At 47.4% G+C, this 27,874-nt stretch overlaps 1 protein-coding gene across 8 annotated transcripts in view; it reads left to right on the top strand.

The window, feature by feature from the left end:
- The window catches only part of LOC139374883 (protocadherin Fat 1-like), a 104,484-nt gene that overhangs the window by 54,561 nt on the left and 22,049 nt on the right, over positions 1 to 27,874 (top strand). For all 8 annotated transcript variants that reach the window (XR_011627742.1, XM_071116078.1, XM_071116075.1 and 5 more), the window contains 7 exons: positions 8,247 to 8,522; positions 9,240 to 9,450; positions 11,237 to 15,310; positions 16,247 to 16,443; positions 16,919 to 17,072; positions 19,346 to 19,579; positions 26,510 to 26,899. Coding sequence is in view for 7 of the 8 variants with exons in the window: in XM_071116078.1 (XP_070972179.1) it covers positions 8,247 to 8,522; positions 9,240 to 9,450; positions 11,237 to 15,310; positions 16,247 to 16,443; positions 16,919 to 17,072; positions 19,346 to 19,579; positions 26,510 to 26,899 (5,536 nt within the window). In the remaining variant the exon portion in view is untranslated. The remainder of the gene's footprint in view (positions 1 to 8,246; positions 8,523 to 9,239; positions 9,451 to 11,236; positions 15,311 to 16,246; positions 16,444 to 16,918; positions 17,073 to 19,345; positions 19,580 to 26,509; positions 26,900 to 27,874) is intronic.

Here is a 27,874-nt window from a genome sequence, read left to right as displayed (position 1 = left end):
GTCAAATAGCCCTTTCACATTCTGGAGGTGTTTTGGGTCATTTTCCTGTTGAAAAACAAATTATATTCCCACTAAGTGCAAACCATATGGGACGGCGTATCCCTGCAGAATGCTGTGGTAGCCATGCTGGTTAGGTGTGCCTTGAATTCTAAATTCTTCATCAACAGTGTCACCAGCAAAGCACCCCCACACCGTAACACATCCTCCTCCATGCTTAACGGTGGGAACCACACATGAAGAGTTCATCCGTTCACCTACTCTGCGTCTCACAAAGACAAGTCGGTACTATAGTTTGGGCTGAGATCCCACTAACGGGATCGATATGACAACAGCCAGTGAAAGTGCAGGGCGCCAAATTCAAAACAACAGAAATCCCATAATTAAAATTCCTCAAACATACAAGTATTTTACACCATTTTAAAGACCACAGTGTCCGATTTCAAAAAGGCTTTACAGTGAAAGCAAACCAAACGATTATGTTGTGTCAGAGCCAAGTCACAAAAGAACACAGCCATTTTTCCAGCCAAAGAGAGGAGTCACAAAAAGCAGAAATATAGATAAAATGAATCACTAACCTTTAATGATCTTCATCAGATGACACTCATAGGACTTCATGTTACACAATACATGTATGTTTTGTTCGATAAAGTTCATATTTATATAAAAAAAATTGTTTACATTGGCGCGTTATGTTCAGTAGTTCCAAAACATCCAGTGATTTTGCAGAGAGCCACATCAATTTACAGAAATACTCATAATAATCATTGATAAAAGATACAACTATTATGCATGGAATTATAGATACACTTCTCCCTAATGCAACTGCTGTGTCAGATATCAAAACAACTTTACGGAAAAAGCACACCATGCTATAATCTGAGTACGGCACTCAGAGACCAAAACAACCCAACCAGATGTCCGCCATGTTGTGTAGTCAACAGAAGTCAGAAATAGCATTATACATATTCACTTACCTTTGATGATCTTCATCAGAATGCACTCCCAGGAATCCCAGTTCCACAATACATTTTTGTTTTGTTCGATAATGTCCATCATTTATGTCCAAATACCTCCTTTTTGTTAGCGCGTTCAGTTCACATATCCAAATTCATGCCGCGCGATCACTAGGCGCAGACAAAGTCAAAAAGATCCGTTACAGTCCATAGAAACATGTCAAACGATGTATAGATTCAATCTTTAGGATGGTTTTAACATAAATCTTCAATAATAGTTCCAACCAGTGAATTCCTTTGTCTGTAGAAATGCAATGGAACAGAGCTCGCTCTCACGTGAATGAGCATGGCCAGCTCGTGGCTCTGTGGCAGACCTCTGACTCATTCCCCTCTCAATCGCCCCCATTTCACAGTAGAAGCATCAAACAAGGTTCTAAAGACTGTTGACATCTAGTGGAAGCCTTAGGAAGTGCAATATGACCAATATCCCACTGTATCTTCGATAGGCAATGAGTTGAAAACCTACAAACCTCAGATTTCCCACTTCCTGGTTGGATTTTTTCTCAGGTTTTTGCCTGCCATATGAGTTCTGTTATACTCACAGATATCATTCAAACAGTTTTAGAAACTTCAGAGTTATCTATCCAAATCTACTAATAATATGCATATCTTAGCTTCTGGGATTGAGTAGCAGGCAGTTTACTCTGGGCACCTCTGGGCACCTTATTCATCCAAGCTACTCAATACTGCCCCCTAGCCATAAGAAGTTAACAATACATTTGTGGAGTGGTTGAAAAATGAGTTTTAATGACTCAAACCTAAGTGTATGTAAACTTCCGACTTCAACTGTATCTTTCAGTCTTCCTTTCCTGTGGTGGTCAACATGAGAGCCAGTTTCATCATGGCACTTGATGGTTTTTGCAACTGCACTTGACATTTTCCAGATTGACTGACCTTCATGTCTTAATGTAATGATGGACTATCGTTTCTCTTTGCTTATTTGAGCTGTTCTTGCCATAATATGGACTTTGTCTTTTACCAAATAGGTCCATCTTCTGTTTTCCACTCCTACCTTGTCACAACACAACTGATTGGCACAAACGCATTAAGAAGGAAAAAAATTCCTCAAATTAACTTTTAGCAAGGCACACCTGTTAATTGAAATGCATTCCATGTGACTTCCTCGTGAAGCTGGTTAAGAGAATACCAAGGTGTCATCAAGGCAAAGGGTGGCTACTTTGAAGAATCTCAAATATAAAATATATTTAGATTTGTTTAACACCTTTTTGCTTACTACACGGTTCTATATGTGTTATTTCATATGTTTGATGTCTTCACTAGTATTTTACAATGTAGAAAATAGTTAAAAAAAATAAAGGAAAACACTTAAATGAGTAGGCGTTTCCAAACATTTGACTGGTACTGTACACGCTTGCATATGCGCACACACACACGCGCGCGCGCGCGATCTTCGAGGACAATTCACTTCAGCAGACCCCTCCTTCATTCTCTTCTATCCCAGTCGATACATTGACTTATTAGTCAGATTTGGCCAAGTTCAGAATACATAAATATTGGGTATCGCTGATTCCCCTGATCAGTTCTTTCCTCGGACAGTCGAGGGCGTTGTCCATAAGGCTCTGGTCAAAATGAGTGTATTTTATAGGAAATACGGTTCCAGTTGGGACGCATTCATCTTTTGACCAGTGGGATGGCGTGACAAAGGGGAGAAGTTACATAACACAATTAGTCATGGCGCTGACAGTGGTCAAAAGGCTCGGCACCCCGTTTTTCAAGTCGCCTCTCGTTACTGTGAGGGGTGTGTGAAGGCCTTTGTGGAGCCGAACCCTCTTAGTTAGACATCAGAGAAAATCAGTCGCAGGCCGCGGATTAGCACACATACAGGGAATTTGGGTCGTGTTGGGGAGTGGGGTGGGGGTGGTCTGGCCCGTTTTAGGGGTGTCTGTGTGTCGGGGGAGAGAGAGAGAGTGAGAGAGAATACAAAATGTGTCAGTTTGACGATCTGTTGATTTAAATTATGTAAAATATTCAGTGTTACCCTTTTTGTTCAATCTTTTTTGAAGAGATTTTAAAATGCTTCAATATTTATATATATTGTCCCCCTGGATTTGTCTGCTTTTATAAAGTTCAATATTCTGTTTCAGCTTTTTAAGGTTTGGAGTTGAGTCAATGGAGATAACAGAGTAATTGACTTTGTGGATGACACCTAAGTAAGACCTATTTTTGTGACGTTGCGTGTAAACCAAGGGGAAGATAAAAAAATTAATAAACAACAGAACATGCCAAACAACGGATTCAAGATACAAAGGGATGTTTTGGGTACTTTGTTTTCTGTGACGGAGGTGTGCCGTGTACCCTGTGGCCGGGAGTATGCCATTCGTTTAGTCGAAACGGAACACACACACAGTTTCACTTACCTTCTCCTTCAATTCAAAGTCATGTGGTGTCTGCCTCTGCCAGACTTGCTGGCCTATTTTCTTTCATTTATTTCTCTCTCCTCCCTTCTTCCTCTCTCCAAGGAATGCGTTTGGTTGTTTTCTTGTTTTCTCCCTCTCTCTTTATTTCTCTCTTTCTGTTTCTATCAGTCTCTCGCGCCGTTTCTATCGGTCTCCATCTCTCTCTTTCCCTCTTTCAATTCCCTTTCTCTCCCTCCCTCTCTGTTCCCTTCCAAATTTGAGGTTCTCCCTCCCTCCCTCTCAGTCCCACCATGCAGAGATCATTATTTTTCTTTATTCTGTTAAGGGAGAATAAGGCCTAAACAAGAAACACTGGACCTCTGTTGGTCGTGTTCTATTTCAATCCTATTTCGAGAAGCATGTAGCTACAGGTTGGACCGTGCCAACATCCCGGACCCAAAAACCTGCCACTTGGCGGGGGCAGGGAAGGGGCATCATTGCCCGCCTTACCAGGACATGGCACCCGCTGAGGGCGGTGGCGTTTTTCTGCCTCACGTGTACCATGTTGGACGCCGCGCACGGGTCTGCTTTGGAGGTCTGTGTGGGGGAGGTGTGAACTCTCTCTCTCTTTCGCTCTCTCTCGCTCTGGCTTCATTTTCCCTTTCTGTCCCTCTCGAAAGTTGCTGGCTGGCTCTCGCTCGCGCTGTTGTTTGTTGTTCGGTTGTGGTTGGACCTAGGCTTATATGCCTGTTCCAGCTGACTTGCTGACCTGTTCCTAGCTCTCTGACTGGCTAAGTGACACCATAGTGAAGTAAAATGTTTCTGTGTGGTGTTCTGCTATGTGGGAGTTTGTCTGTCTTTCTGTCCATCTTTCTCTCTCGCTCTCCCTTTCCTGTCTTTCTGCCTGCCTATACCTACCTACCAAACGAACAGTCTGTCTCTCTGTTTGTCTGCCTCTTGCTCCAAAGCGGCGTCTCTCTCTCTCTGTGTGTGTGTGTGTGTGTGTGTGTGTGTGTGTGTGTGTGTGTGTGTGTGTGTGTGTGTGTGTGTGTGTGTGTGTGTGTGTGTGTGTGTGTGTGTGTGTGTGTGTGTGTGTGTGTGTGTGTGTGTGTGGGTCAGCTGATCCGAAGCAGGGGCGGAGAGAAACATTCCATCCTGGGCACCTCATCGGCAGGCTGCCCCCCGTCCATTCCTTTCCCCTGCCTCCTTGCTAGCCCCCCATACCATCCTCCTGCTCTGCAGTCGTGCTTCAGGCTGTTGTGTCCACAATCTGCCTCAGCTCCCATTTATCGGTTTTCTTTTTCCATCTTTCTCTCTCTCTTTCACTTTCCATATTTGTCTTGTTCCTCCTCTCCTTTTCGCGTAGATGCTGTCCGTTTTCACCTCCTTTATCTAACTGTTTTTATTCTCTTGGAGCCGTCTGTTCCCCTCTTTCTTCATATTGCATGTATTATGTCTTTATCTTTTCTCTCTTTCTTTCTCTCCCTCACTGTCTCCTCTCTGAATTTCACCTTCTATTACTCATTGTGAATCAGGCTCTCCTCTCAGCCGTTTTCTCCCTTTCAGTATCTCTCTCACCTTTAAAAAAAAAATCTTTCTCTTTCTCTCCATCCTTTAATCTCTTCATCTGTCATATGTTTCCGTTCGTTGTCTCAGTCCCAATCGTGTTGTGTTGACCCGAGTCCCCCAAGAAGGTATCTAGAGTGAGGAAACTTCTCTCCTTTGCCGTCTTTTCAACCGCCAGTCACACTGCATAATTCAGAGTCGGGGGTAATGCCCCTTTGAAAGTGTCTTGAAGAGGCTATATGCTTTCCTCACCGAATGTGTGTTTCTTTCCCAAAAAATAGACCGATGGATAGATGATGGTGGACTTTTGTCTTTTTCTCGGTCTCGTCCCCCCCACCCGCCCCTTTCCTTTCTGACAGTATGGAGACTCACTTGGTGGATGGTTGGGCGGATAGGAGCGGACACTCGCCTGGGATTTCTTTTTCTATTGCTTTTTTTTTCTTTTTCTCTCAGGCCCAGCCGCTTGTGAAGGGCCCTCCTTTTGCTCACAGCGCTATCTGCCACCGTCCAGATTGAAACGCATTGTGTAGGGGCTCAACTCGCGGTGGCGGGTTGAGAGTGTTTGTATGTGTGTGCAAACTGGATCGCAGAGGCCCCGGGGACCTCAGAGAGTGTGACGTCTGGCGGGACATGAAACGAGGCGCCTGGACTAGAGAGAGAGAGACTGGTGGGCTGCCAAGGGGGTCCTATCCATAACACCACAGACACCCCACTGGGGACCCCTTTATGGTCACACTGAGTACAGTTTCAAGAAGGATCTAAACAGGACCGTGCACAGACGTTTTGGTGCTCAGAAATAACTTTCAGAGCTCAAAAATCACAACATACCAAATGTCTCTCTAGCCAAAATGTCCAAATGTATAGACCTATTTATTTTCTAAATCAACAGCCAACATCACACATTGTGAGCAAGCTTAATGCCAGACGACCAGAGGTGATTGGCATTGGGAAAAGAGGGTCTTATCAGCTGATCGGAGCGAATGATGACGTAAATATGCTAGCTAGTTCGCTATGCTGTTGAAACCAACTTTTTTTTTTACTTGATGTGAGTTTGTTCTACTGCTGACATCTAAGACGCAGTCAAGTTGCCCGAAGAAGCTCACTATGTCCCTAACAGTGAGAGACACACTTATGACAGATACCACTCTAAAGTAGCCTCCTACCAGCATTCAAGTCTCGCTGCTAGTGGCCCCTACATGCAAGTCAGACAAGTGAGCTTCTTCGGGCTGAGATTTAAGAGCTTATGAAATTTGCTCGTTTGATGAGCACTCTGTTACATTTTAGATGAAAAATGAAAAGAGAATCTAAATTGAAATGAAAAGTAATTCATAGGAGGGCAAAAGGGCAGGTGCTCGGGTACAGATTAAACCCCATCTGTGGACATGCCTGCATCTAGATAACAGCCAAGTTCCCTACAAAACTGTATGAGATAGAAAGCGAGAGGGATAGATTAGAGATGCAACTGTACAGTTGCAATATACAGTACACTGCGGTATGCAATTCTACTTGGACTGAGAAGAATATCTTCCAGAAGCTTAACTTTCATCCAATCCGCTAGCAGACTGATACAACTCTTGACTGTTAGCATGCCGCTAACATTTGAGACTGCCAGCTCTGAAGCCAAAGCACTGCCTAAATAGTACGTAACCTAGCCAATAGCTGTACTCCCCGCTGCTTGACATGGGCATCTGTGAACCCAGCCAGCCCTGCCAACCTCACAGCACACGACAGATTTTTTATGTTATCGCACCCGTCAGATTAGGCTATATTTGTCTCCTGCGCTCTGCTGGCAGTGCTCTCCATCCTCTCGTTGCTGTCAAGAGGCACCAACGGACATTTTTTGACAGCGTAGCAGAGCAGAGGTGTGGGCAGTGAGTGAGCTGACTATTTCTGTCCTCTTGACTACGATTCCTACCGTAGCCCTGAATGCAAACATTGCTGGTCCTAATATTTCTCTTATTTCTTAATTCCATTCGTTTACTTTTACATTTGTGTGTATTGTTAGATATTACTGCGCCGTTGGAGCTAGGAACACAAGCATTTCGCTACACCCGCAATAACGTCTGCTGAATATGTGTATGGGCCCTTTTGATTTGATTTGAACCGCGCCTCGCCGGCTCAAATATTTTGTTTTCACGTTGTCTTTTACAGCACGCTTCCAGCAACTATGGCGGATGTACAACCAGGCCAGCCCAGTATGGCTCAGCTCGGCTTGGCTCAGTTTGGCCCTATATAGTGGGATTCAGGTATACGGGTTCCAGCTGGATGTGTTATTCCCATGTGGGACATTGCCCCCTGGTGGCTGGCATCCAGGTGACCAATCTGTGTTTCCCTGTTGTTTCCGCCGTGGAAAAGCCCCGCCGGGCCAGCCACAGCCATTCCATGGGCTCGCCCTAATCCCTCGTCGGAAGTCCAGTAGACGAGTGGCTGACGTTGATTAAAAACAAGCCTCGCTGGATTTTTAGTTTAGGGACCAGGGATGTGATGCTTTGCATGAAATGGGGGGGGGAAACTTCCACATTGCCAACTGTGGTATTGTGACAAAAAGGTCTGTCTCTGTGTGGAAAATATATTTTGCAATATATGTGTTTTGTTGCAATATATGTTTTAGAGTGTGATGCTGTGTTATGGAATTACACAATGGCACTTTTTTATCAGAGATCGTGTGCATAAATATATCTGTCAATGTATTATACGCTCCTATTAAAGTGTACCTCGGTGTATGAGCAGATATATTTTTTTTTCATAATCAATCTTCATCCTTGAACTATGAAACCCACGTTGTCCGTGTGACAAATAGCCGGTGAACCTTTTTGAATCTGCAATATATTTCTATATGCATTTCACGTTTCACAACTGATGGCTTACTTTGATTTTGTTTATCAAGCGATCACCTGTAACTTTATCACCGCCTCTTTAACGCTCCCTCAATGCTCCCGCAATGTGTCTTCACCTGAATACATTAGGGCTATCCCCACATTGATTTCTTGTTTTCCTTGTCGGCAGTGGCCATCCGGTGGAAAATATTTCACAACACTGCTCATCACTTGAAAGATGGATGGAAAGGGATGTAGAGAGGGGAAGAGGGAGTCGGGAAGGGAGAAAGTGGGAGGGAGAGATGGGAAGTAGAGGATGAAAATAGCACTCTCGGGAATGGGGAAAGGGAGAGCGTGAGTGAAGAATGGAGACAGAGAAACAATTACTGAGAGACAGTGAAAAGTCAAAAACATCATGCATTACTCTCAGATTGACCCTGACTCAAATATTCACTACACTGACATCTACCATCCCTCTCCCCTCCTTCCACCAGGTGCTGATCCGTGTCATCGATACCAACAACCACCGGCCCCAGTTCTCCCAGCCACGCTATGAGGTGGTTGTGGCCGAGGACACGCCGCCAGAGACCGAGGTGCTCCGGATCGGTGCCACGGACGAAGACGATAAGAACAAGTTGACCTTTACCCTCTTGAGCAGCACCGACCCCTTCAGTCTGAAGAAGTTCCGTCTGGACCCGGGAACCGGTGCCCTCTACACGGCCGAGCGGCTTGACCACGAGACCATGCGGCGCCACACTCTCACCGTTATGGTACGGATTTCACAGATTTTCTCGAATCTACCTATTTAATAATGTGTGTTATTATTCTGGTATCAGTGCCAAGTGTGCTGGAAAAACGTGCTAGAGCGTTGGTCAAAGTGGCGTGGTGCTCAGACTATTAACACATGCACTCTACACCCTGAACAAACCCACTCAGCCCAGCCAATCGGAACATGTTGTTTATATCATCATCATTATTACCATAGAAACGGAACAGATAAAAGGAATGTCGGTGTTCTATTAGCATATTATGAAAGGTTTGATTCTGAGCCACTTTCTCCATTGAGAGAGTAACATAGGTTTCAGACCACTCTCTCCTAATCAGCCATTCTCCAATTCCAACAGATGGGCAGTCAGCCTGTATTGATTAATTGTTTGTTTGTTTGCTGGTATTTGCCATTTGGAACTAACCATGCAGCGCCCATCCAAAGTGACCCCCCCCCCCCATTCATTGTTTACTTGTTTGGATCACTGGGAATTAAGACAACATTTTAGAAAAATTGTTGCTTTGACGTGTTTTTTTTTAAACGATTTGATGAGCCATTTTAATGAAGTTACTGTTGAGGGGGAAAAAAGTTTGCTTCAGATTGTATTACAACTCACTCATTCTCTCTTTTTCTGTCATCCCTATCTGTCTCCTCCGCTGTCTCTCTCTGCATCTCTCTCTGTCTCTTCTTTCTTTCTCGCTCTCTTCACCTTCCCCCCCAGGTACGTGACCAGGACATCCCTGTCAAGAGGAACCTGGTGCGCGTCATCGTGGACGTGGCGGACACCAACGACAACGCGCCGTGGTTCGCGGGCTCGCCCTACTCCGGGCGCGTCTTCGAGTCGGCCGCCTTGGGCTCGGCAGTCCTCCAGGTCACAGCCCTGGACAAAGACAAGGGACAGAATGCAGAGGTCATCTACAGCATCGAGTCAGGTTGGCTAACAGCACCACAGGCGCCCTCGACTACATTCTTAGGAGTAGCATGAGGTTGCCCCTAGATGCGGATCTTGGGTCAGTTTTGCATTTTCCACACTAATGGTTAAGTTTAGGATTTGAGGAGGGGTGGCTGATCCTAGATCGGTACCTAGGGGAAACTTCACCCCGGAGCCGCATTCTTAACATGTCAGCCATACTGGCATTCTCTAGCCTCTGGCCAGTCATGATAGAGGTATGCATAGCAGCCCAGTTAGCGATACCAACGCATGGGCCTGGGGAAAATGTATGCAGGGCATCCAGAGGTCCCCTGCCCACTGACCCTCAGTCATGAATGGAATACTTCACGCAAAGTAGGAGGACTTTGTCAGAGGATCTCCAAGCATGTGGGAGTTGGGCCGATGCCCCCTCTGAATTTCACACCATTGTTTTCCCTGTAAAATAAGCTGTGTTTTGGGAGAGGGTCGGGCATGTAGTCATTGGCTGGGTTCTTTGTTTAGGATGTACATTTTTCAGATAGTTGAGATGACTCAAGCTCATTGAAATGTATCTTGCCGGAGAATGAGTCAGGTTTTCAAAGCAGAGGTGGACTGATGTAGGCAATCTTCACGAATGCCTTTCGAGAGCTATGGCCTATTTGGGGGGTGAGGGAATGAAGGGGGTCATGTCAATTTAAGTAAATCTAGACATCAAAAGTAGATTTTGTTTTTGTATTTTAGCTAACCCTAACCCCTTTCCTAACCTTAACCTAATTATCCTAACCTGCTACTTTAATTATCCTAACCTGCTGTGTAAGTTCTCCTAGGCTGTATCCCTTTTAGACAAAAGCAGGGAGTATGCTAATTAGAGGGGTTCATCTTGAATTTGCTGTATTGTTTTAAGGTCATACCAAGGATAATTTTTGCTGTTAAGAATTTTAAAAGTAAAAAAAAAAAATATATATATATATATATAAATATATATATATATTCTTACTGCTATTAGTCCAAACAAAAACATTGAATAACAGATTCACTACATGGAACAACAGATACACCCCCCCCCCAAAAAAAAAAATCTGAAGGAATTTTTTTCTTAAGTGTCTGTTCTATATCTGAAAGATATAGGACATGTATCTAACCCATTATTTTTGACTCTAACCAGTCTCCATATATACTTCCATTAAAAAACTTATACTGGGAAACCTTCAGACGAGTCTTGTGAGGCCTGTGGGCATCCTAGAGAAAAACATGATGTTCGTGATAGTCTCACCTTCCCACAGAGGGAAGTTGTCAGATCGGCTGTACTAACCTCAAGACGTGTCCCAAGACGCTTGTGGGGGTCGTGGAGCAAAACAGAGAACACAATTGTTCGTGAGAGTCTCATCCTTCCATAGAGGGGTCATAATAGTTTGTAGGCCAAACTGTTTGGACGCTACCGACGATTTTGTGAGAAGACCAATTTTCAGGATGTCTTATGGTCCGACGCTCTAGCTCTGTCACCTTTCACAGCAGATGTGGAATAGCGCCATCGGCGGATGCAGTGGATTGAGATACATCCTCTGCAAAAAAATACACATCTCTAGCTTAAATTGACAGATTTTTATGGGGATTTTTTATTATGCTAATTAGATTTCCTCGAGGGCGCTGGCATTGACTCTAGCCAATTCAATTTACGGTAATCAAGAAGCCTAAAATTGCACCCTGGCTTTAATGTTTAAGAAATGCACACATTTCCGGCTGAAATGAAAATCAATGCCATAGTAACCACGTTAATAAATCTTCTTGTGTTCTTTTTTTTGGAACAGGAAATGTTGCAAACTCATTTGCCATTGATCCGGTGCTGGGCACTGTTACCGTGGCTAAGGAGCTGGACCGAAGCAGCAATAACCAGTTTGAACTAGCTGTGAAGGCAACCGACAAAGGAACCCCTTCGCTGACTGCCACGGCCACCGTCCACATCGCTGTCACCGTGTCGGACAATGCCACTCCCAGATTTACTGCTAAGGAGTTCTCTGCAGAGGTCAGCGAATTGGCCCTCCCCGGAAGTTTTGTAACCATGATCACAGCAACCAGCCAGTCCTCTGTGTTCTACCAAATCAAAGGTGGCAACACTGATGGCGCATTTGATGTAAACCCAAACTCCGGTGTGGTTGTAACTTCGAGGGCTTTGGACTATGAAATGACCCCTGAGTACAGACTGACCATCCAGGGAACCAACATGGCTGGTCTTGCTAGCAACACCACTCTGCTGATTCACCTGAAGGACGAGAACGATAATGCCCCCATCTTCCTCCAGCCAGAGTTCACAGGCATGATTAGCGAATTGGCTCCCATCAACAGTGTGGTCTTGACCAGAGAAAACACCCCGCTGGTCATCCGCGCCTCGGATGCTGACCGCGATGCCAACGCCATGCTGGTCTATCAGATCGTCGAGCCATTCGCTCACAACTACTTTGCCATCGATTCCAGTACGGGAGCCATTAGAATGACAACCACTCTGGATTACGAACAAAGGAGTGTATTCCGCTTCACCATTCAGGTCCACGACCTCGGAATTCCGCGTCTGTTCGCCGAGACAGCCGCCAACGTGACCGTCGAAGTCATCGATGTCAACGACTGCTCGCCGCAGTTCAGCCAGGAGCTCTACGAGACATCAGTGATCGTGCCAACTTACAAAGGTGTCGAGGTAATCAAAGTCAACGCATCAGATGCCGACTCCGGACCAAACTCCAAACTCTTCTTCTCCATCTCAGAGGGGAACATCGGGGAGAAATTCAAGATGGATTCCAACACAGGCATCATCACTATCCAGAACGTCACCCAGCTAAGAAGCAGGTACGAGCTCAGGGTGAGGGTCTCGGACGGCAGGTTCGCCAACACAGCATCAATAAAGATAAACATCCGTGAGAACAAGGAGAGCAGCCTGAAGTTCACTAGGGACTCCTACAAGGCTTACGTCAAAGAGAACTCCTCTGAGAAGAAAACATTAGCGGTCATTGCCGCTGTGGGGAACCACATCAACGAACCCCTCTTCTACACCGTCCTGAACCCAGACAAGAGGTTCCAAATCAGCCGCACTTCTGGAGTGCTCTCCACCACAGGGATACCTTTCGATCGTGAGGCGCAGGACACGTTCGACCTCGTCGTGGAGGTGACCAGGGAGGATGCTTCTGCCGAAGTGGCCCACATTCTGGTGACGGTGATCGTAGAAGATGTGAACGACAACCAGCCCATGTTTGTCAACCTGCCCTATCAAGCCTTGGTCCAGGTGGACGCAGAGGAGGGGCAGGCCATCCGTCAGGTGACAGCAGTGGATGGGGACGTGGGTCAAAATGCTGAAATCCATTACCACCTGAAAGAACACCACAAGCACTTCCAGATCAGCCCCTCGGGAGAAATCTCCCTCAAACAACAGTTAGACAAAGACTCCCTCAACAGTGAGTTTGTCATCAACGTTGTGGCCAAAGATGCAGGAGAACCAGCCCTCTCGGCAGAAGTGGAAGTGCCCATAACTATAGTAAACAAAGCCATGCCAGTGTTTGAGAAGGCATTCTACAGCATCGAAATCCCTGAAAATATCCAGTTACACACACCTGTAGTTCACGTCCAGGCTACTGACTCCGAAGGCCCCAAGATAGTATACACCATCTCTGAGGGAGATGCCTTCAGTCAGTTTTCCATCAATTTCAACACCGGTGTCGTACATGTAATTCAACCTCTAGATTTCGAGGCCCACCCCGCTTATAAATTGAGTGTCCGAGCCACAGACTCACTGACTGGAGCCCACGCTGATGTCTTTGTCGATATCATTCTGGAAGACGTCAACGATAATCCCCCTGTCTTCCAACTAAAGTCCTACAACGCAAATGTTTCTGAAGCTTCCTTCATCGGCACTGCAGTTTTGCAAGTTGCTGCCACAGACTCCGACACTGGCAACAACAAAATGCTCTTCTACCAGCTAGTTGAAGACAAGGAAAAGAGCTCAGACTACTTCAGCATTGACCGTGACTTGGGAATCATCTGGACTGCTCGCATGCTCGACCAGGAGGAAAAGCAGCAACACAAGCTGACTGTCCGCGCAGTGGACGGAGGAGTGCCTGCCCTCTCCAGTGATGTCACTGTGACCATAGATGTCACTGACCTGAATGACAATGCTCCGGTGTTCACTGAGCGCTCTTACAAAGCCACAGTCAGCGAATTGGCCCCCCGCGATTACTTCGTCACCCATGTCCAGGCGTCCGACGCCGACAGCTCAGACACCGGCAGGCTTGAGTTTTCCATCCTGTCTGGCAATAAGGACCAGAACTTTGCCATGGATAAAAACACTGGGGCCATCGTCATCTCCAACCACCGCAAACTACAGATGGAGCCACTGTACAACCTCAACGTGTCTGTGTCAGATGGTGTATTCAGGACCTCGGCCATGGTCAAAGTCACAGTCAACGGTGCCAACTTCCACAACCCCACTTTCCCCCAGCTCGATTACGTAGTTGAACTCACTGAGAACTCGCCGGTCGGAACGTTAGTTGCTGAGGCCAAAGCCACAGATAAAGACGCTGGCACATACGGGAGCCTAACTTACCACATCGTCAACAATTTTGCCAAAGACAAGTTTTCTGTCAATGAAAATGGAGAGATTTTCACCCTGGAGATCCTAGACCGCGAGAACGCCATTGAGAAGGTGATACCCATATCGCTCATGGCAAAGGACGGTGGCGGCAAAGTAGGCTTCTGCATTATTAATGTGATTTTGACAGATATCAATGACAATGCCCCACAATTCAGGGCAGTGGAGTACAAAGCCAATGTAGCATCGGACGTCCCCAGGGGAACCACCGTGGTGAAAATCGCTGCGTCAGACATGGATGAGGGAAGCAACGCCGACATCGCTTACACTATCGAAGCCGACGTGGAGAACGTGGAGGAGAACTTCGAAATCCACCCCTTCAGTGGAGTCATTGTCACCAAAGAGAGCCTCATCGGACTCGAAAACAACCTCTACGCTTTCTACGTTAGGGCAAAGGATGCTGGGAGTCCTTCCAAGCAATCCGTCGTCCGCGTTTATATCAGGATAGTGGCCCCTGAGGTACCGGTCCCCAAGTTTGCAGAGCCACACTACCGGTTCACCATCGCCGAAGACATGCCCATCGGCACGGATATTGACGTCATCCAGGCGGAGAGTGAACAACCGGTGTTCTACAGCCTAGTGAAAGGCAACACCCCGGAGAGTAACCAGAATGAGGTCTTCGTGGTGGATCGGGACACTGGGGCCCTGAAGCTGGAGAAGAGTATGGACCACGAGACCACGAAGTGGTACCAGCTCACGCTGCAAGCCCAGAGCCAACAGGAGGGCTACGAAACGGTGGCGTTTGTCAACATCAACATCCAGGTCAAGGACCTCAATGACAACAAGCCTGTGTTTGAGTCGGACCCGTATGAGGCGGTGGTGGTGGAGAACCTTCCAGATGGCACGCCAGTGATCCAGGTCAAAGCCACCGACCAGGACTCGGGCACCAACGGTCAAGTCATCTACAGCCTGGACCCCAAACAAACTTTGGCTGAGATCTCTGAGCTGTTCGCCATCAACAGTGAGACAGGCTGGGTGACGACATTGAAAGAGCTCGACCGTGAGAAGACCAGCAAGTACTCCATTGCTGTGCTGGCCACAGACCGCGGAGACAAGGTGCAGCTGGTGACCAGCGCCACTGTGAAGGTTACCGTGGCCGACGTCAACGATAACCCGCCGCGCTTCACTGCCGAGATCTACAAGGGCACGGTGAGCGAAGACGACCGTCCGCCCAGTGGAGTCATTGCCATCCTGAGCACGACGGACGCCGACACGGAGGAGATCAACAAACAAGTCAACTACTTTATCACAGGTGGGTTTTTATCTCTAACAATACCAGTATTTTCTCTGCTCACAGCTCATGGCTTGATAGCCTTCCCTGTTTGTGTTAATAAACAGCTTTAATAAACATTGCTCAAAGAGGATTAGACATTTACACCCGCTTAAATATGAAGATCACATCTGCTCTCTGAACATATAATGCACATTCTTTATCTGTAAACACTTTGAATCGACTAATTTGCGAAAGATCAAGGCAAATATGTAGGTCATCAGTAAGAAAGAAAGAAAAAGGTAATGTTTAATTATTTTGATGACACTTTGAAATTGATGGTGGGAAATGCACTTCCTCTGGTGCTCATTAGCGGATGGAATGACTGTGCCACATTTAATAACCAGAGATTTTAGAAATGAGCTCTCATATTAGTTTGGATGCACATTTCCTACTACACAAAAAACCACCCTCCTTATTATGGTTTCCTGTGCACCAAACATTCTTCATGAACGTTGGTTTGCAAGTTGAAGTGGTTATGATAAATGAATAATAGGACCATTAGCTGAGTAAATTTGCTCAGGCACTATAAAAGATCCCGGGGGTTGAGCACGACTCTGACCAGCGGACAGCTTTTGAAATAGGAATCGACAACTGGTGGACATGGATGCAGTTCCTCTTTGCGCTTCGCGACCACTCGCAGGACAAGATGTTCTCTGATTCCAAGAACAACCCGCCATTGATGTATGATTCAGTATAGAGCACAAACTCGCAAAAACCCTTGAGATACACGCACACGCACACACAAAACCACTAGTCCTCTCGAAACCAGAGGCAGGGGCCATATTGTGACGCCTTGCTCATTAGTTTGAATGCCATTATCCCTATTTGACTCTCCCTATTGACTCGCTCCCCACTGACCCTCCCCATTGACTCTCTCACCATTTAACTCTCCCCAATGACTCTCTACCCATACAGGAGGCGACCCTCTAGGACAGTTTGCGATCGAGCACCTCCAGAACGAGTGGAAAGTGTCTGTCAGGAAGCCACTGGACCGCGAGGAGCGCGACAGCTACCTCCTAAATATCACCGCCACCGACGGCACCTTTGCTGCCAAGGCCGTGGTCGAGGTCAAAGTCCTGGACGCCAACGACAACAGCCCGGTTTGCGAGAAGGTAAAGAGAGAAGGCAGGCCACTAAAACATGTCATGTTATCTGCTTTTGGCGGTACACGCTATGCGTGACAAGTATCTGGGGGAAGGGGAAGGAGGTAGCGAGGGAGGAAAATAAGAGGTTTGGAAAGACTTCTCGTTGAAGAAAGGCAAGCGAAAATTAAGGGGTAATTTTCTAGCATTGAGGGCTATTTTTACCAGCTAATGCATTTCCATTGCTGATTGTATTATGGTTTAAGTGCATACTGCATACTGCTGTCGATTGTAATGACTTTTCATTTTACCCCTCTATCCATTTCCTCCCTTGTTAATATACCTATTGAATGAATCTTATTCTTGTATATTCTACCTTACCTTTACTTCTCTCTGTCCCCCCCCCCCACCATCAATAATTTTCCTACCTTCTGATGACTTCTTCCCTCCCACACACTCTCTCATCCTCCCTTTCTCGCTCTCTCCCCTCTCTCCGCTCCCCCAGTCCCTCTACACAGAGAGGGTCCCCGAGGACGTCCCAGCCGGCAGGCTCATCCTGCAGGTCTCGGCCACGGACGCAGACATTCGCTCCAACGCCCACATCTCCTACGAGCTCCAGGGACCGGGAGCCAAGCTCTTCACCATCGACCCCGACACAGGTGTGTGTGTTGGTCTGTCTGTCTGTCTGTTTTCCTGTCTGTCTGTGTTTACACCTCAACACACTCGATGTGTTGACTAGTCTGCCCATGCTACCATACAGCTAATCCAAACTCAAAATAACCACAGGTTTCATGTCTGCCGCAATGTAGAGTCGTTTCGAGTCATTTCAAATGGCTGCACTGCGCTCGCATTCATCCAGTTTACATTCACGGCACGTCCAAGGTTATTCTGACTACTATGACTATCAAATGTCCATGGGTGCGTGATGGCAGCATGACGTGTAACACTAACACACCCACACACACACACACACACACACACACACACACCAGTTTTACAATGCCATGATTTGATGTTTGAGCCTTGCATCCCTACACTCACGGACCCTGTCTTTTGTCTCCCTCTGTACCGTCACAAACAGACACAGTAATAACCTCCCAGTGTGGACACCAGTCATGCACACTGCACACTTTCTGATTGAATCATAATCCATCCACCCCAGAGTGTGTGTGTGTGTGTCTAGAGGCAAGGGGGATTTTGTTTACGTCGCATCCTTTTTCATGATTATTTTTAATGTATTTTGCCCCCCCCCCGGAGGATTAGCGAGCGATGGCGCTAAGAACCCGAGTTTCATCGCACATACAAGCGACGTTGTTCTCGCCTGAAGGTTTCGAGTCTCCTCTGCAGAAAGCGGAGGCAAAATGGAATGACACGAGTCGGGCCTCGGAAAACACAATACCAGTTAGCTCCCGTTAACCCCCACACAAAATAAATAAATGGCACATTGGTTTATTTCTGAAGGGAGAGAGAGAGAGAGAGAGAGAGAGAGAGGGTTGTGAAGAAACAAGGCAGCGGTGTAGAGTAGGCTAGAGACCGAGAGAGCAGCCCCATACTTTTACAGCACCACAACAGCCCCTTTTATTGTGGTTCAAGTTCAGACGTACTTTGATACCTCTGTATGAGCCAGCGGCGAGCGAGGAGGGAGAGAAGAAGAGCGAAAGAATCCGGCCATTTCAATTTGGTTTGGGCCAAATTTGAAGGAGAGGGATTTAGTCAAGGGTATCGAGAGGGGGTCCTTTTTTCCGTGGCGAGAAGGAGGATCACAAGCATTTCGCCACACCCGCAATAACATCTGCTAAATATGTGTATGTGACCAATAAAATTGGATTTGATTATTGCATGCGAGGAACACTAAGAGGCTTGGTTAGTAACGGCAGTTTGTGTGCTTGTGCGGGCGCCATGTGTGTCCAGCGAGACCCCGGTAATGTTGGCATGCACCATATCCCAGGACACCTCCTAGCTGCTCTTAGCTGCCAACTACTCCTGTCCTCCTGCGTCCCTCTCCCCCCTTCTCCTCCTCCCTGTCAATTATTTATTTATTTATCTCCATCCTCTTCTGAAAACCATTAGTTGTTTGGATGTGGGTTGGATGCCTGGATCAGGGGAAGGGGTTTGTGGCATACAAGAGGATATGAGGTCTCAGAACACGCATGAATGCAGGCACACGTTGTCTGACTCAGTGATCTGTGAGAAGTGTTACTTCTGAAAGCACCGAAGCGGCTAATGCCAACTTAAAAATAGAGGTGTGTGTGTGAAGGTGAGCATGACAAGGTTGTTAGGTTTTCGGGAACTAAATGTTGAAGTGAAGTTTCCCCCCTAGTTACAGATCAGCTTCCCTCAACCTGAAACCTTTTGTTTTGGCGACTGTGAACACGATGGACAGAGTGAATTATCTTAACGGGACCTTAGAAATGTAGTTCCGTTATCATTTGTACCCGGTAGCGATTTGGTTTCAGTTATTCTTTTTACTCAAACCAGCCGGTGGGCCGCGTTGAATTGGTCGAGGGGCACTCTACACGGAACTAAACGGCGCAGAGACCATTTAGCTTGACCTGCTTTTTATTTTGATGCTTTCTCGGAAGGGGCCTGGGAGGGAGAGGATGCTGTTCTAACACTATCTGTCCTTGTTCAACAATAAAAAAAATATAAAAGAGTGCAACCTCTTGTAGCCTGTAGAAGTGTGTGTGGATTGCAAGAACTTTTAACGCGCCTGTGTGTTTGTGCGTGTGTTTGGCTGCGTGTTTGTGTGTGTGCCGTCGCTTTTAATGAGTGCGTGTGATTGACATGTTTGTGTGTGTTTGGCTGCGGGTTTGTGTTGTGTGTCAGCGCTTTTAACAAGTGTGTGTGATTGACGTGTGTGTGTGTGTGTGTGTGTGTGTGATTGCCTGCCCCGTTGATTGACACGTGCCTTTCTCCGTCTTCCATTTCCCAGGTGAACTGAAGACCCAGCAGCCCCTGGACCGCGAGGAGGAGGAGGAGTACCGCCTGACGGTGCGGGCACTAGACGGCGGCGGGCGCTACTGCGAGGCGGCCGTGCACCTGACCGTGGAGGACGTGAACGACAACGCGCCACAGTTCACCTCGGGCCCTTACGCCATCACCGTCTTCGAGAACACGGAGGTCGGCACCTTCGTGGCGCGGCTGCTCGCCACCGACCTCGACACCGGTACGTTTGTTTGTTTATTTACAAACGAGTTGATCCGTTTTGTTTCTTGTTCTTATCTGACCAGTCTTTGACCAGGCAATGCTGAGCTCTCTGGTCTCGTGCTGTACCCCCGGTGCTCTCGACGCTGTGCACAATGCGCAGTACGTTTCCTCTTTCTGTAGCCGCCGCGGAGCTCGGCGTCGTCCGTCAGTAAACTTAGTCGAATTTGAACCGCGTCATCTTTATTTGTGAACAGGCGAGTCACTTAATAATTCATCTTTCCGCTGAGTAATACAGACGTAGTTGTTTGAGAAGTATGGCTGCTTTGCTTTTCCCCTGCAATGGCTGACTCCACAGGATCACAGTAATCCCCACCATTTTACACTAGCCTCTTATGGCATAAACAACGATGACAGGGATGGATGAATGAAATTCTCTTCTCCTTCGAGCACTGGATTCTAAAAAGTCCTAATGGCCATGTTCTATTTGCCATTTGGCCGGTAGATAAGTCACAACCCACACGTTCTCTTCACAGTCTTCTATGACTTTTGTGTTTGTGTCCCTGTGCGGCTCTGTTGGTAGAGAATGGAGCGTACAGCTTCAGGATCACGGGTTCAGTTCCCGCTGGGGCCACCCATACGAAAATGTCTGCGTGGCTCTGGATGAAATAGTCTGCCACATATATTTACACCGTCTTACAGCAAACCCGCCTGACCAGGAGCAGCCGCTTTGAGACGAAACCGATTGGACCCCAGAACTCCCTCAAATGGAGGACAGCTGAAAGCGCTAGTGTGGCGGCCGTATTTAAACTCAAGAGCTCTGATGCTAGCGAGTTTTCCTAAAAATGGGACACGATTGGCACTTTTAGCGGCACTACCAATTAGGTTCTGGTTATTTTACTGGCATTTGATAATGACTCTTCTGACAGGGCAAGGTGTTCTAGACTAGGGGAGCGTGTCAGCCTGTTCCCTTCAAAAGCCTAAGTATGGACGAAAAAGATGCGCGCTCTCTCTCTCTCTCGCTTCCTTTCTCACCCCCGTCCTTCCTCTCTCGCTCTCTCTCTCCCTTTCTCACCCCCGTCCTTCCTTCCTCTCTCTCTCTCTCTCTCTCTCTCTCTCTCTCTCTCCCTTTCTCACCCCCGTCCTTCCTCCCTCTTCCTCCCTCTTTCTCTCTCTTTCTCTCTCTCTCTCTCACCCCCGTCCTTTCTCTCTCTCTCTCTCTCTCTCTCTCTCTCTCTCTCTCTCTCTCTCTCTCTTTCTCACCCCCGTCCTTCCTCTCTCTCTCTCGCCCTTTCTCACCCCTGTCCGTCCTCTCTCTCTCTCTCTTTCTCTCTCTCTCTCTCGCCCTTTCTCACCCCCGTCCTTCCTCCCTCTTCCTCCCTCTTCCTCCATCTTCCTCCCTCTTTCTCTCTTTCTTTCTCTCTCTCTCTTTCTCACCCCCGTCCTTCCTCTCTCTTTCTCTGTCTCTCTCTCTCTCTCTCGCTTTCTCACCCCTGTCCTTCCTCTCTCCTTCTCTCTCTCTCTCTCTCTCCCTTTCTCACCCCCGTCCTTTCTCTCTCTCTCTCTCTCCCTTTCTCACCCCCGTCCTTCCTCTCTCTCTCGCCCTTTCTCACCCCCGTCCGTCCTCTCGCTCTCTCTTTCTCTCTCTCTCTCTCGCCCTTTCTCACCCCCGTCCTTCCTCTCTCTTTCTCTCTCTCTTTCTCTCTCTCTTTCTCTCTCTCTTTCTCTCTCTCTCTCTCTCTCTCTCTCCCTTTCTCATCCCTGTCCTTCCTCTCTCTCTCTCTCTCTCTCTCCCTTTCTCACCCCCGTCCTTCCTCTCTCTCTCTCTCTCTCTCGCCCTTTCTCACCCCCGTCCGTCCTCTCTCTCTTTCTCTCTCTCTCTCCCTTTCTCACCCCCGTCCTTCCTCTCTCTCTCCTTCTCTCTCTCTCCCTCTCTCCCTTTCTCACCCCCGTCCTTTCTCTCTCTCTCTCTCTCTCTCTCTCTCTCTCACCCTTTCTCACCCCCGTCCGTCCTCTCTCTCTCTTTCTCTCTCTCTTTCTCTCTCTCTCTCCCTCTCTCTTTCTCACCCCCGTCTTTCCTCCCCTTCTCTCAGTCCTTCAGTTAAACTGACAGTTTTGATAGATTTAATTGGATGTAAGAACTGGGTCGCTCGTTCACTCAGGAAGTCAAAACAGGGGCCTGCTTTTTCGACAAGCTCTTCTCACACGAGCACGGAATTCCTAAAGTCCGCCCTTACCTCCGTGCCAACATATAGGATATCTGAACGGAGGAGTGGAGGAATTAAGTTCTCACCCTCCCCCAATTTTAACTGTAGGTGCATTTCGGATCATTTGGAGCTGGAGGGAGACAAAATCGAGACAGCATGCAGAATTCTGCAAAAATATCCTCTGTGTACAACATAAAACGCCAAATAATGCATGCAGAGCAGAATTAGGCCGATATCCGCTAATTATCAACATCCAGAAAAGAACCACCTAAAAGGAAGCGATTCCCAAGCCTTCCATAACAAAGCCATCACCTACAGAGAGATGAACCTGGAGAAGAGTCCACTTAGCAAGCTGGTCCTGGGGCTCTGTTCACAAACACAAACACACCCCACAGAGCCCCAGGACAGCAACACAATTAGACCCAATCAAATCATGACAAAACAAAAAGATAATTGCTTGACACGTTGGAAAGAATTAACAGAAAAACGGAGCAAACTAGAATGCTATTTGGCCCTGAACAGAGAGTACACAGTGGCAGAATACCTGACCACTTTGACTGACCCAAACTTAAGGAAAGCTTTGACTATGTACAGACTCAGTGAGCATAGCCTTGCTATTTTGAGAGGCCACCGTAAGCAGACGTGGCTCTCAAGAGAAGACAGGCTAAGTGCACACTGCCCTCAAAATGAGGTGGAAACTGAGCTGCACTTCCAATGTAAACATGTGTTTCCCGAGCATTCCTTTCACACGTGTTGGTATCACATATATCACACACACAGACCTGTAGAGTTCTAGTTTGGGTCTTTATCGCCAGCCTTGTAAAATGTGTATTGGCTGATGTATGCCCGTATTGCCAGGAGAACCGAAGAGTCCCACGCACAGGGAAATAACAAAGTCAAGGCCCATCTATGACGACTCTGACGAGACAAAATATTATTCTTTTTTGCCACAGTCCAGGTCACACTGTCCTCGCTCACTCAGCCAGCGGCCATTGGACTGAGTGTGTGCGTGTGCACCGGCGTGCGTGTCCAACCTCCATTGTCAGATAGATAAGAGGATTCATTCACTATTCGGGCGGGATATCATCGACATTTGAGACTCAAGAGTATTTCTTTGCTCCAAATGTTGACACATTTCGAGCACTGCCAGTTCCCGACACCAGTTGTGCTATCTAGACCGGCTCATTTGGGTTGAAGATATTTGGCAGTTTCATACTTACTCGCGTCATTGTCCCTGCTGTGTGCCCACTGCCATGGCGGCGCTTCTCAAAGTGGTTTCTTATCGGTCTGGGGGAAAGAAGCTAACAAACTATGAAGCTGGTTGGTGACCTTTATTGGCGTTTAAGGGAGAAGTTATGCTGACACATTCCTTTCTCTATTTCTTCTCTCTCTCACTCTGTTTTCTCTCTCTCATTTTCTCTCTTTCTCTTCCCTCTCTATCCCCCTATTTCTTCCCATCTCTTTCCTCTCTATCCCCCTATCTCTTTCCTCTCTATCCCCCTATCTCTTTCCTCTCTATCCCCCTATCTCTTTCCTCTCTATCCCCATACCTCTTTCCTCACTATCCCCATATCTCTTTCCTCTCTATCCCCATATCTATTTCCTCTCTATCCCCATATCTCTTTCCTCTCTATCCCCTATCTCTTTCCTCTCTATCCCCCTGTCTCTTTCCTCTCTATCCCCCTATTTCTTTCCTCTCTTTCCTCTCTATCCTCCCATCTATTTCCTCTCTATCCCCCTATCTCTTTCCTCTCTATCCCCATATCTCTTTCCTCTCTATCCCCCTATCTCTTTCCTCTCTACCCCCCCCCCACCATCTCTTTCCTCTCTATCCCCCCATATCTTTCCTCTCTATCCCCCTATTTCTTCCCTCTCTATCCCCCTATCTCTTTCCTCTCTACCCCCCCATCTCTTTCCTCTCTATCCCCCCCATCTCTATCCCCCCATCTATTTCCTCTCTATCCCCCTATCTCTTTCCTCTCTATCCCCCTATCTCTTTCCTCTCTATCCCCCATCTCTTTCCTCTCTATTCCCCCACATATCTTTCCTCTCTATCCCCCCCATCTCTATCCCCCCATCTCTTTCCTCTCTATCCCTCTATCTCTTTCCTCTCTATCCCCCTATCTCTTTCCTCTCTATCCCCCTCTCTTTCCTCTCTATCCCCCCCAGCTCTTTCCTCTCTATCCCCCCATCTCTTTCCTCTCTATCCCCCCCATCTCTTTCCTCTCTATCTCTTTCCTCTCAATCCCCCTATCTCTTTCCCCCTATCTCTTTCCTCTCAATCCCCCTATCTCTTTCCCCCTATCTCTTTCCTCTCAATCCCCCTATCTCTTTCCCCCTCTCTTTCCTCTCTATCCCCCCCATCTCTATCCCCCTATCTCTTTCCTCTCTATCCCCCGATCTATTTCCTCTCTATCCCCTTACCCCCTATCTCTTTCCTCTCTATCCCCCTATTTCTTTCCTCTCTTTCCTCTCTATCCTCCCATCTATTTCCTCTCTATCCCCCTATCTCTTTCCTCTCTACCCCCCCATATCTTTCCTCTCTATCCCCCTATTTCTTCCCTCTCTATCCCCCTATCTCTTCCCTCTCTATCCCCCTATCTCTTTCCTCTCTATCCCCCTATTTCTTCCCTCTCTTTCCTCTCTATCCTCCCATCTATTTCCTCTCTATCCCCCTATTTCTTTCCTCTCTTTCCTCTCTATCCTCCCATCTATTTCATCTCTATCACCCTATTTCTTCCCTCTCTATCCCCTTATCTCTTTCCTCTCTATCCCCCTATCTCTTTCCTCTCTATCCCCCTATTTCTTCCCTCTCTTTCCTCTCTATCCTCCCATCTCTTTCCTCTCTATCCCCCCATCTCTTTCCTCTCTACCCCCCCATCTCTTTCCTCTCAATCCCCCCCATCTCTATCCCCCCCATCTCTTTCCTCTCTATCCCCCTCTCTTTCCTCTCTATCCCCCTCTCTTTCCTCTCTATCCCCCTCTCTTTCCTCTCTATCCCCCCATCTCTTTCCTCTCTATCCCCCCATCTCTTTCCTCTCTATCCCCCATCTCTTTCCTCTCTATCCCCCCCATCTCTTTCCTCTCTATCCCCCCATCTCTTTCCTCTCTCTCTTTCCTCTCAATCCCCATATCTCTTTCCTCTCAATCCCCCTATCTCTTTCCCCCTATCTCTTTCCTCTCTATCCCCCCCCCATCTCTATCCCCCTATCTCTTTCCTCTCTATCCCCCTATCTCTTTCCTCTCTATCCCCCTAGCTCTTTCCTCTCTATCCCCATATCTCTTTCCTCTCTATCCCCCTCTCTTTCCTCTCTATCCCCCTCTCTTTCCTCTCTATCCCCCTCTCTTTCCTCTCTATCCCCCCATCTCTTTCCTCTCTATCCCCCCCATCTCTTTCCTCTCTATCCCCCCCTATCTCTTTCCTCTCTATCCCCCCATCTCTTTCCTCTCTCTCTTTCCTCTCAATCCCCCTATCTCTTTCCTCTCAATCCCCCTATCTCTTTCCCCCTATCTCTTTCCTCTCTATCCCCCCCCCCATCTCTATCCCCCTATCTCTTTCCTCTCTATCCCCCTATCTCTTTCCTCTCTATCCCCAGTTGTCTTCTGAAGTATTTTTTTGTCTTTCTATTCCTTGTCTGTGCTGTCCCTCGTTCTATTTGGTAAACACCATTCATGTGGCTAATACTAGACGCAAACAAGCTTTCTTGCCACTTTGGGCTGAGGAGGAACGTCTTTGTTACCGCTGTCGATAAAGTTTCAACGAATGCTGTCTTCCGAAGGCACAGTTTAATCAAACCCACGGTGCCGAATTTGGAGATAGTCAGTTAGCATGTAGACATTTTGTCTGCCTGTGGTTAAGTAAAATGGCAGACTGGTTTTGGATACCAGATAGGGATGCAAGATAAAAGTAGGAACATAGTTTTATAAGGTACTGCATAAACATGACACAATCAGGCCACAGTGTGGGAGGAAACCTCCAGAAGACTGGATATGAAGTATAATCGCCTGGTGTCGGGAGTCGAGATTGCTTAACGATTTGGCGCGATCCACTTAGACGTCATCAAGCAATTTCCGTCGGCCGAGTAATTTGGTCTGATAAAAGCGACGGTGACTGGAACCAACAGGTGGCAATAAGCCGGGCTCCCGCCGACAAGAACTGCATCCCAAATGGCACCCTGTTCCCATTGCAGTGCACTACTTTTGACTAGGGCCCGTTTGGTCAAAAGTAGTGCACTATCGAATAGAGTGCCATTTGGGACACAGACAGTCTCTTTAGTCGTAATGAGATGCGCTGAGGAGGAGAATGTGTGTGTGTGTGTGTGAGAGAGAGAGATGTGGGCCACCTGCAAAAAGGCATTATGGTTATTGTCCACATCCGTCTCTGTCTTGTTTTTGGACCGCCCTGTCGGGAAGCGGCGAGGTGTTATTACGAGGGCGATGTGACTTGCATGTTTGCTTTTGGTCGGCGAAAAGGGTATATGGTGTTGAACGGCTGATATGACAAAGTATTGTTACTCAGGAGTGTGTGGCTGTATTGCTGAGAAAGTACACAGAGATTTATATTGTTTCCCGTTTGGATTGTTCATGGTTTTGCTTTCCAACAAAGGCAAAATGATAATGAACTGTCACTCAGAGTAATGTTAGTCTAATGCTCTTATGTCAGAATATCAGATTCTACACATTTAGTTTTATTTTAGTCCATGTGTTTTTAACACGATCTCCATCTTTCTCTGTCTCCTCCCCAGGCTTGAACGGCGACATCCTCTTCTCCCTCGCCGACTCGGCCGACGGCCACTTCTCCGTGGACGAGCATACCGGCGTCATTGCCTTAAAAAAGCCCCTGGACCGTGAGGCGCGGGCCGTGTACGAGCTCAAAGCGCGCGCCTCCGACCGGGGCTCCCCGCGCCGCCTCTCGTCCCTCTCCCGCGTCACAGTCTCCGTGCTGGACATCAACGACAACCCGCCTGTGTTCGAGCACCGCGAGTATGTGGCGGGCGTTTCGGAGGACGTGGCGGTGGGCACGCAGTTGCTGCGGGTGCACGCCGCTAGCCGGGACATTGAAGCCAACGGGGAGATCGCCTATGCCATCGTGAGCGGGAACGAACACGGCATGTTCAGTGTCGACCCTCAGACTGGTATGTATCTCTCTCTCTCTCTCTCTCTCTCTATCTGTATGTCTCTCTCTCTCTGTATGTCTCTCTCTCTCGTATGTCTCTCTCTCTCTGTATCTCTCTCTCTCTCTCTGTATCTCTCTCTCTGTATCTCTCTCTCTCTCTGTATCTCTCTCTGTATCTCTCTCTCTCTCTCTGTATCTCTCTCTCTCTCTCTGTATCTCTCTCTCTCTCTCTCTCTCTCTCTCTCTCTGTATCTCTCTCTCTCTCTCTCTGTATTTCTCTCTCTCTCTCTGTATCTCTCTCTCTCTCTCTGTATCTCTCTCTCTCTCTCTGTATCTCTCTCTCTCTCTCTCTCTGTATCTCTCTCTCTCTCTCTCTCTCTGTATCTCTCTCTCTCTCTCTCTGTATCTCTCTCTCTCTCTCTCTGTATCTCTCTCTCTGTCTGTCTGTATCTCTCTCTCTGTCTGTATCTCTCTCTCTCTCTCTCTCTCTCTGTATCTCTGTATCTCTCTCTCTGTCTGTCTGTATCTCTCTCTCTGTCTGTATCTCTCTCTCTCTCTCTCTCTCTCTGTATCTCTGTCTCTCTCTCTCTGTCTGTATCTCTCTCTCTCTCTGTCTGTATGTCTCTCTCTCTCTGTATCTCTCTCTCTCTCTGTATTTCTCTCTCTCTCTCTGTATTTCTCTCTCTCTCTCTGTATCTCTCTCTCTCTCTCTCTGTATCTCTCTCTCTCTCTCTGTATCTCTCTCTCTCTCTCTCTCTCTCTGTATCTCTCTCTCTCTCTCTGTATCTCTCTCTCTCTCTCTCTCTCTGTATCTCTCTCTCTCTCTCTCTCTCTCTCTGTATCTCTCTCTCTCTCTCTCTCTTTGTATCTCTCTCTCTCTCTCTCTCTCTCTGTATCTCTCTCTCTCTCTCTGTATCTCTCTCTCTGTCTGTCTGTATCTCTCTCTCTGTCTGTATCTCTCTCTCTCTCTCTCTCTCTGTATCTCTGTATCTCT

Source organism: Oncorhynchus clarkii, chromosome 19, assembly GCF_045791955.1.
Source record: "Oncorhynchus clarkii lewisi isolate Uvic-CL-2024 chromosome 19, UVic_Ocla_1.0, whole genome shotgun sequence".
Taxonomy (NCBI): Eukaryota; Metazoa; Chordata; class Actinopteri; order Salmoniformes; family Salmonidae; genus Oncorhynchus; species Oncorhynchus clarkii.
Note: the sequence above shows the minus strand (reverse complement) of the source record. Positions and strands in the feature narration are given on the sequence as shown.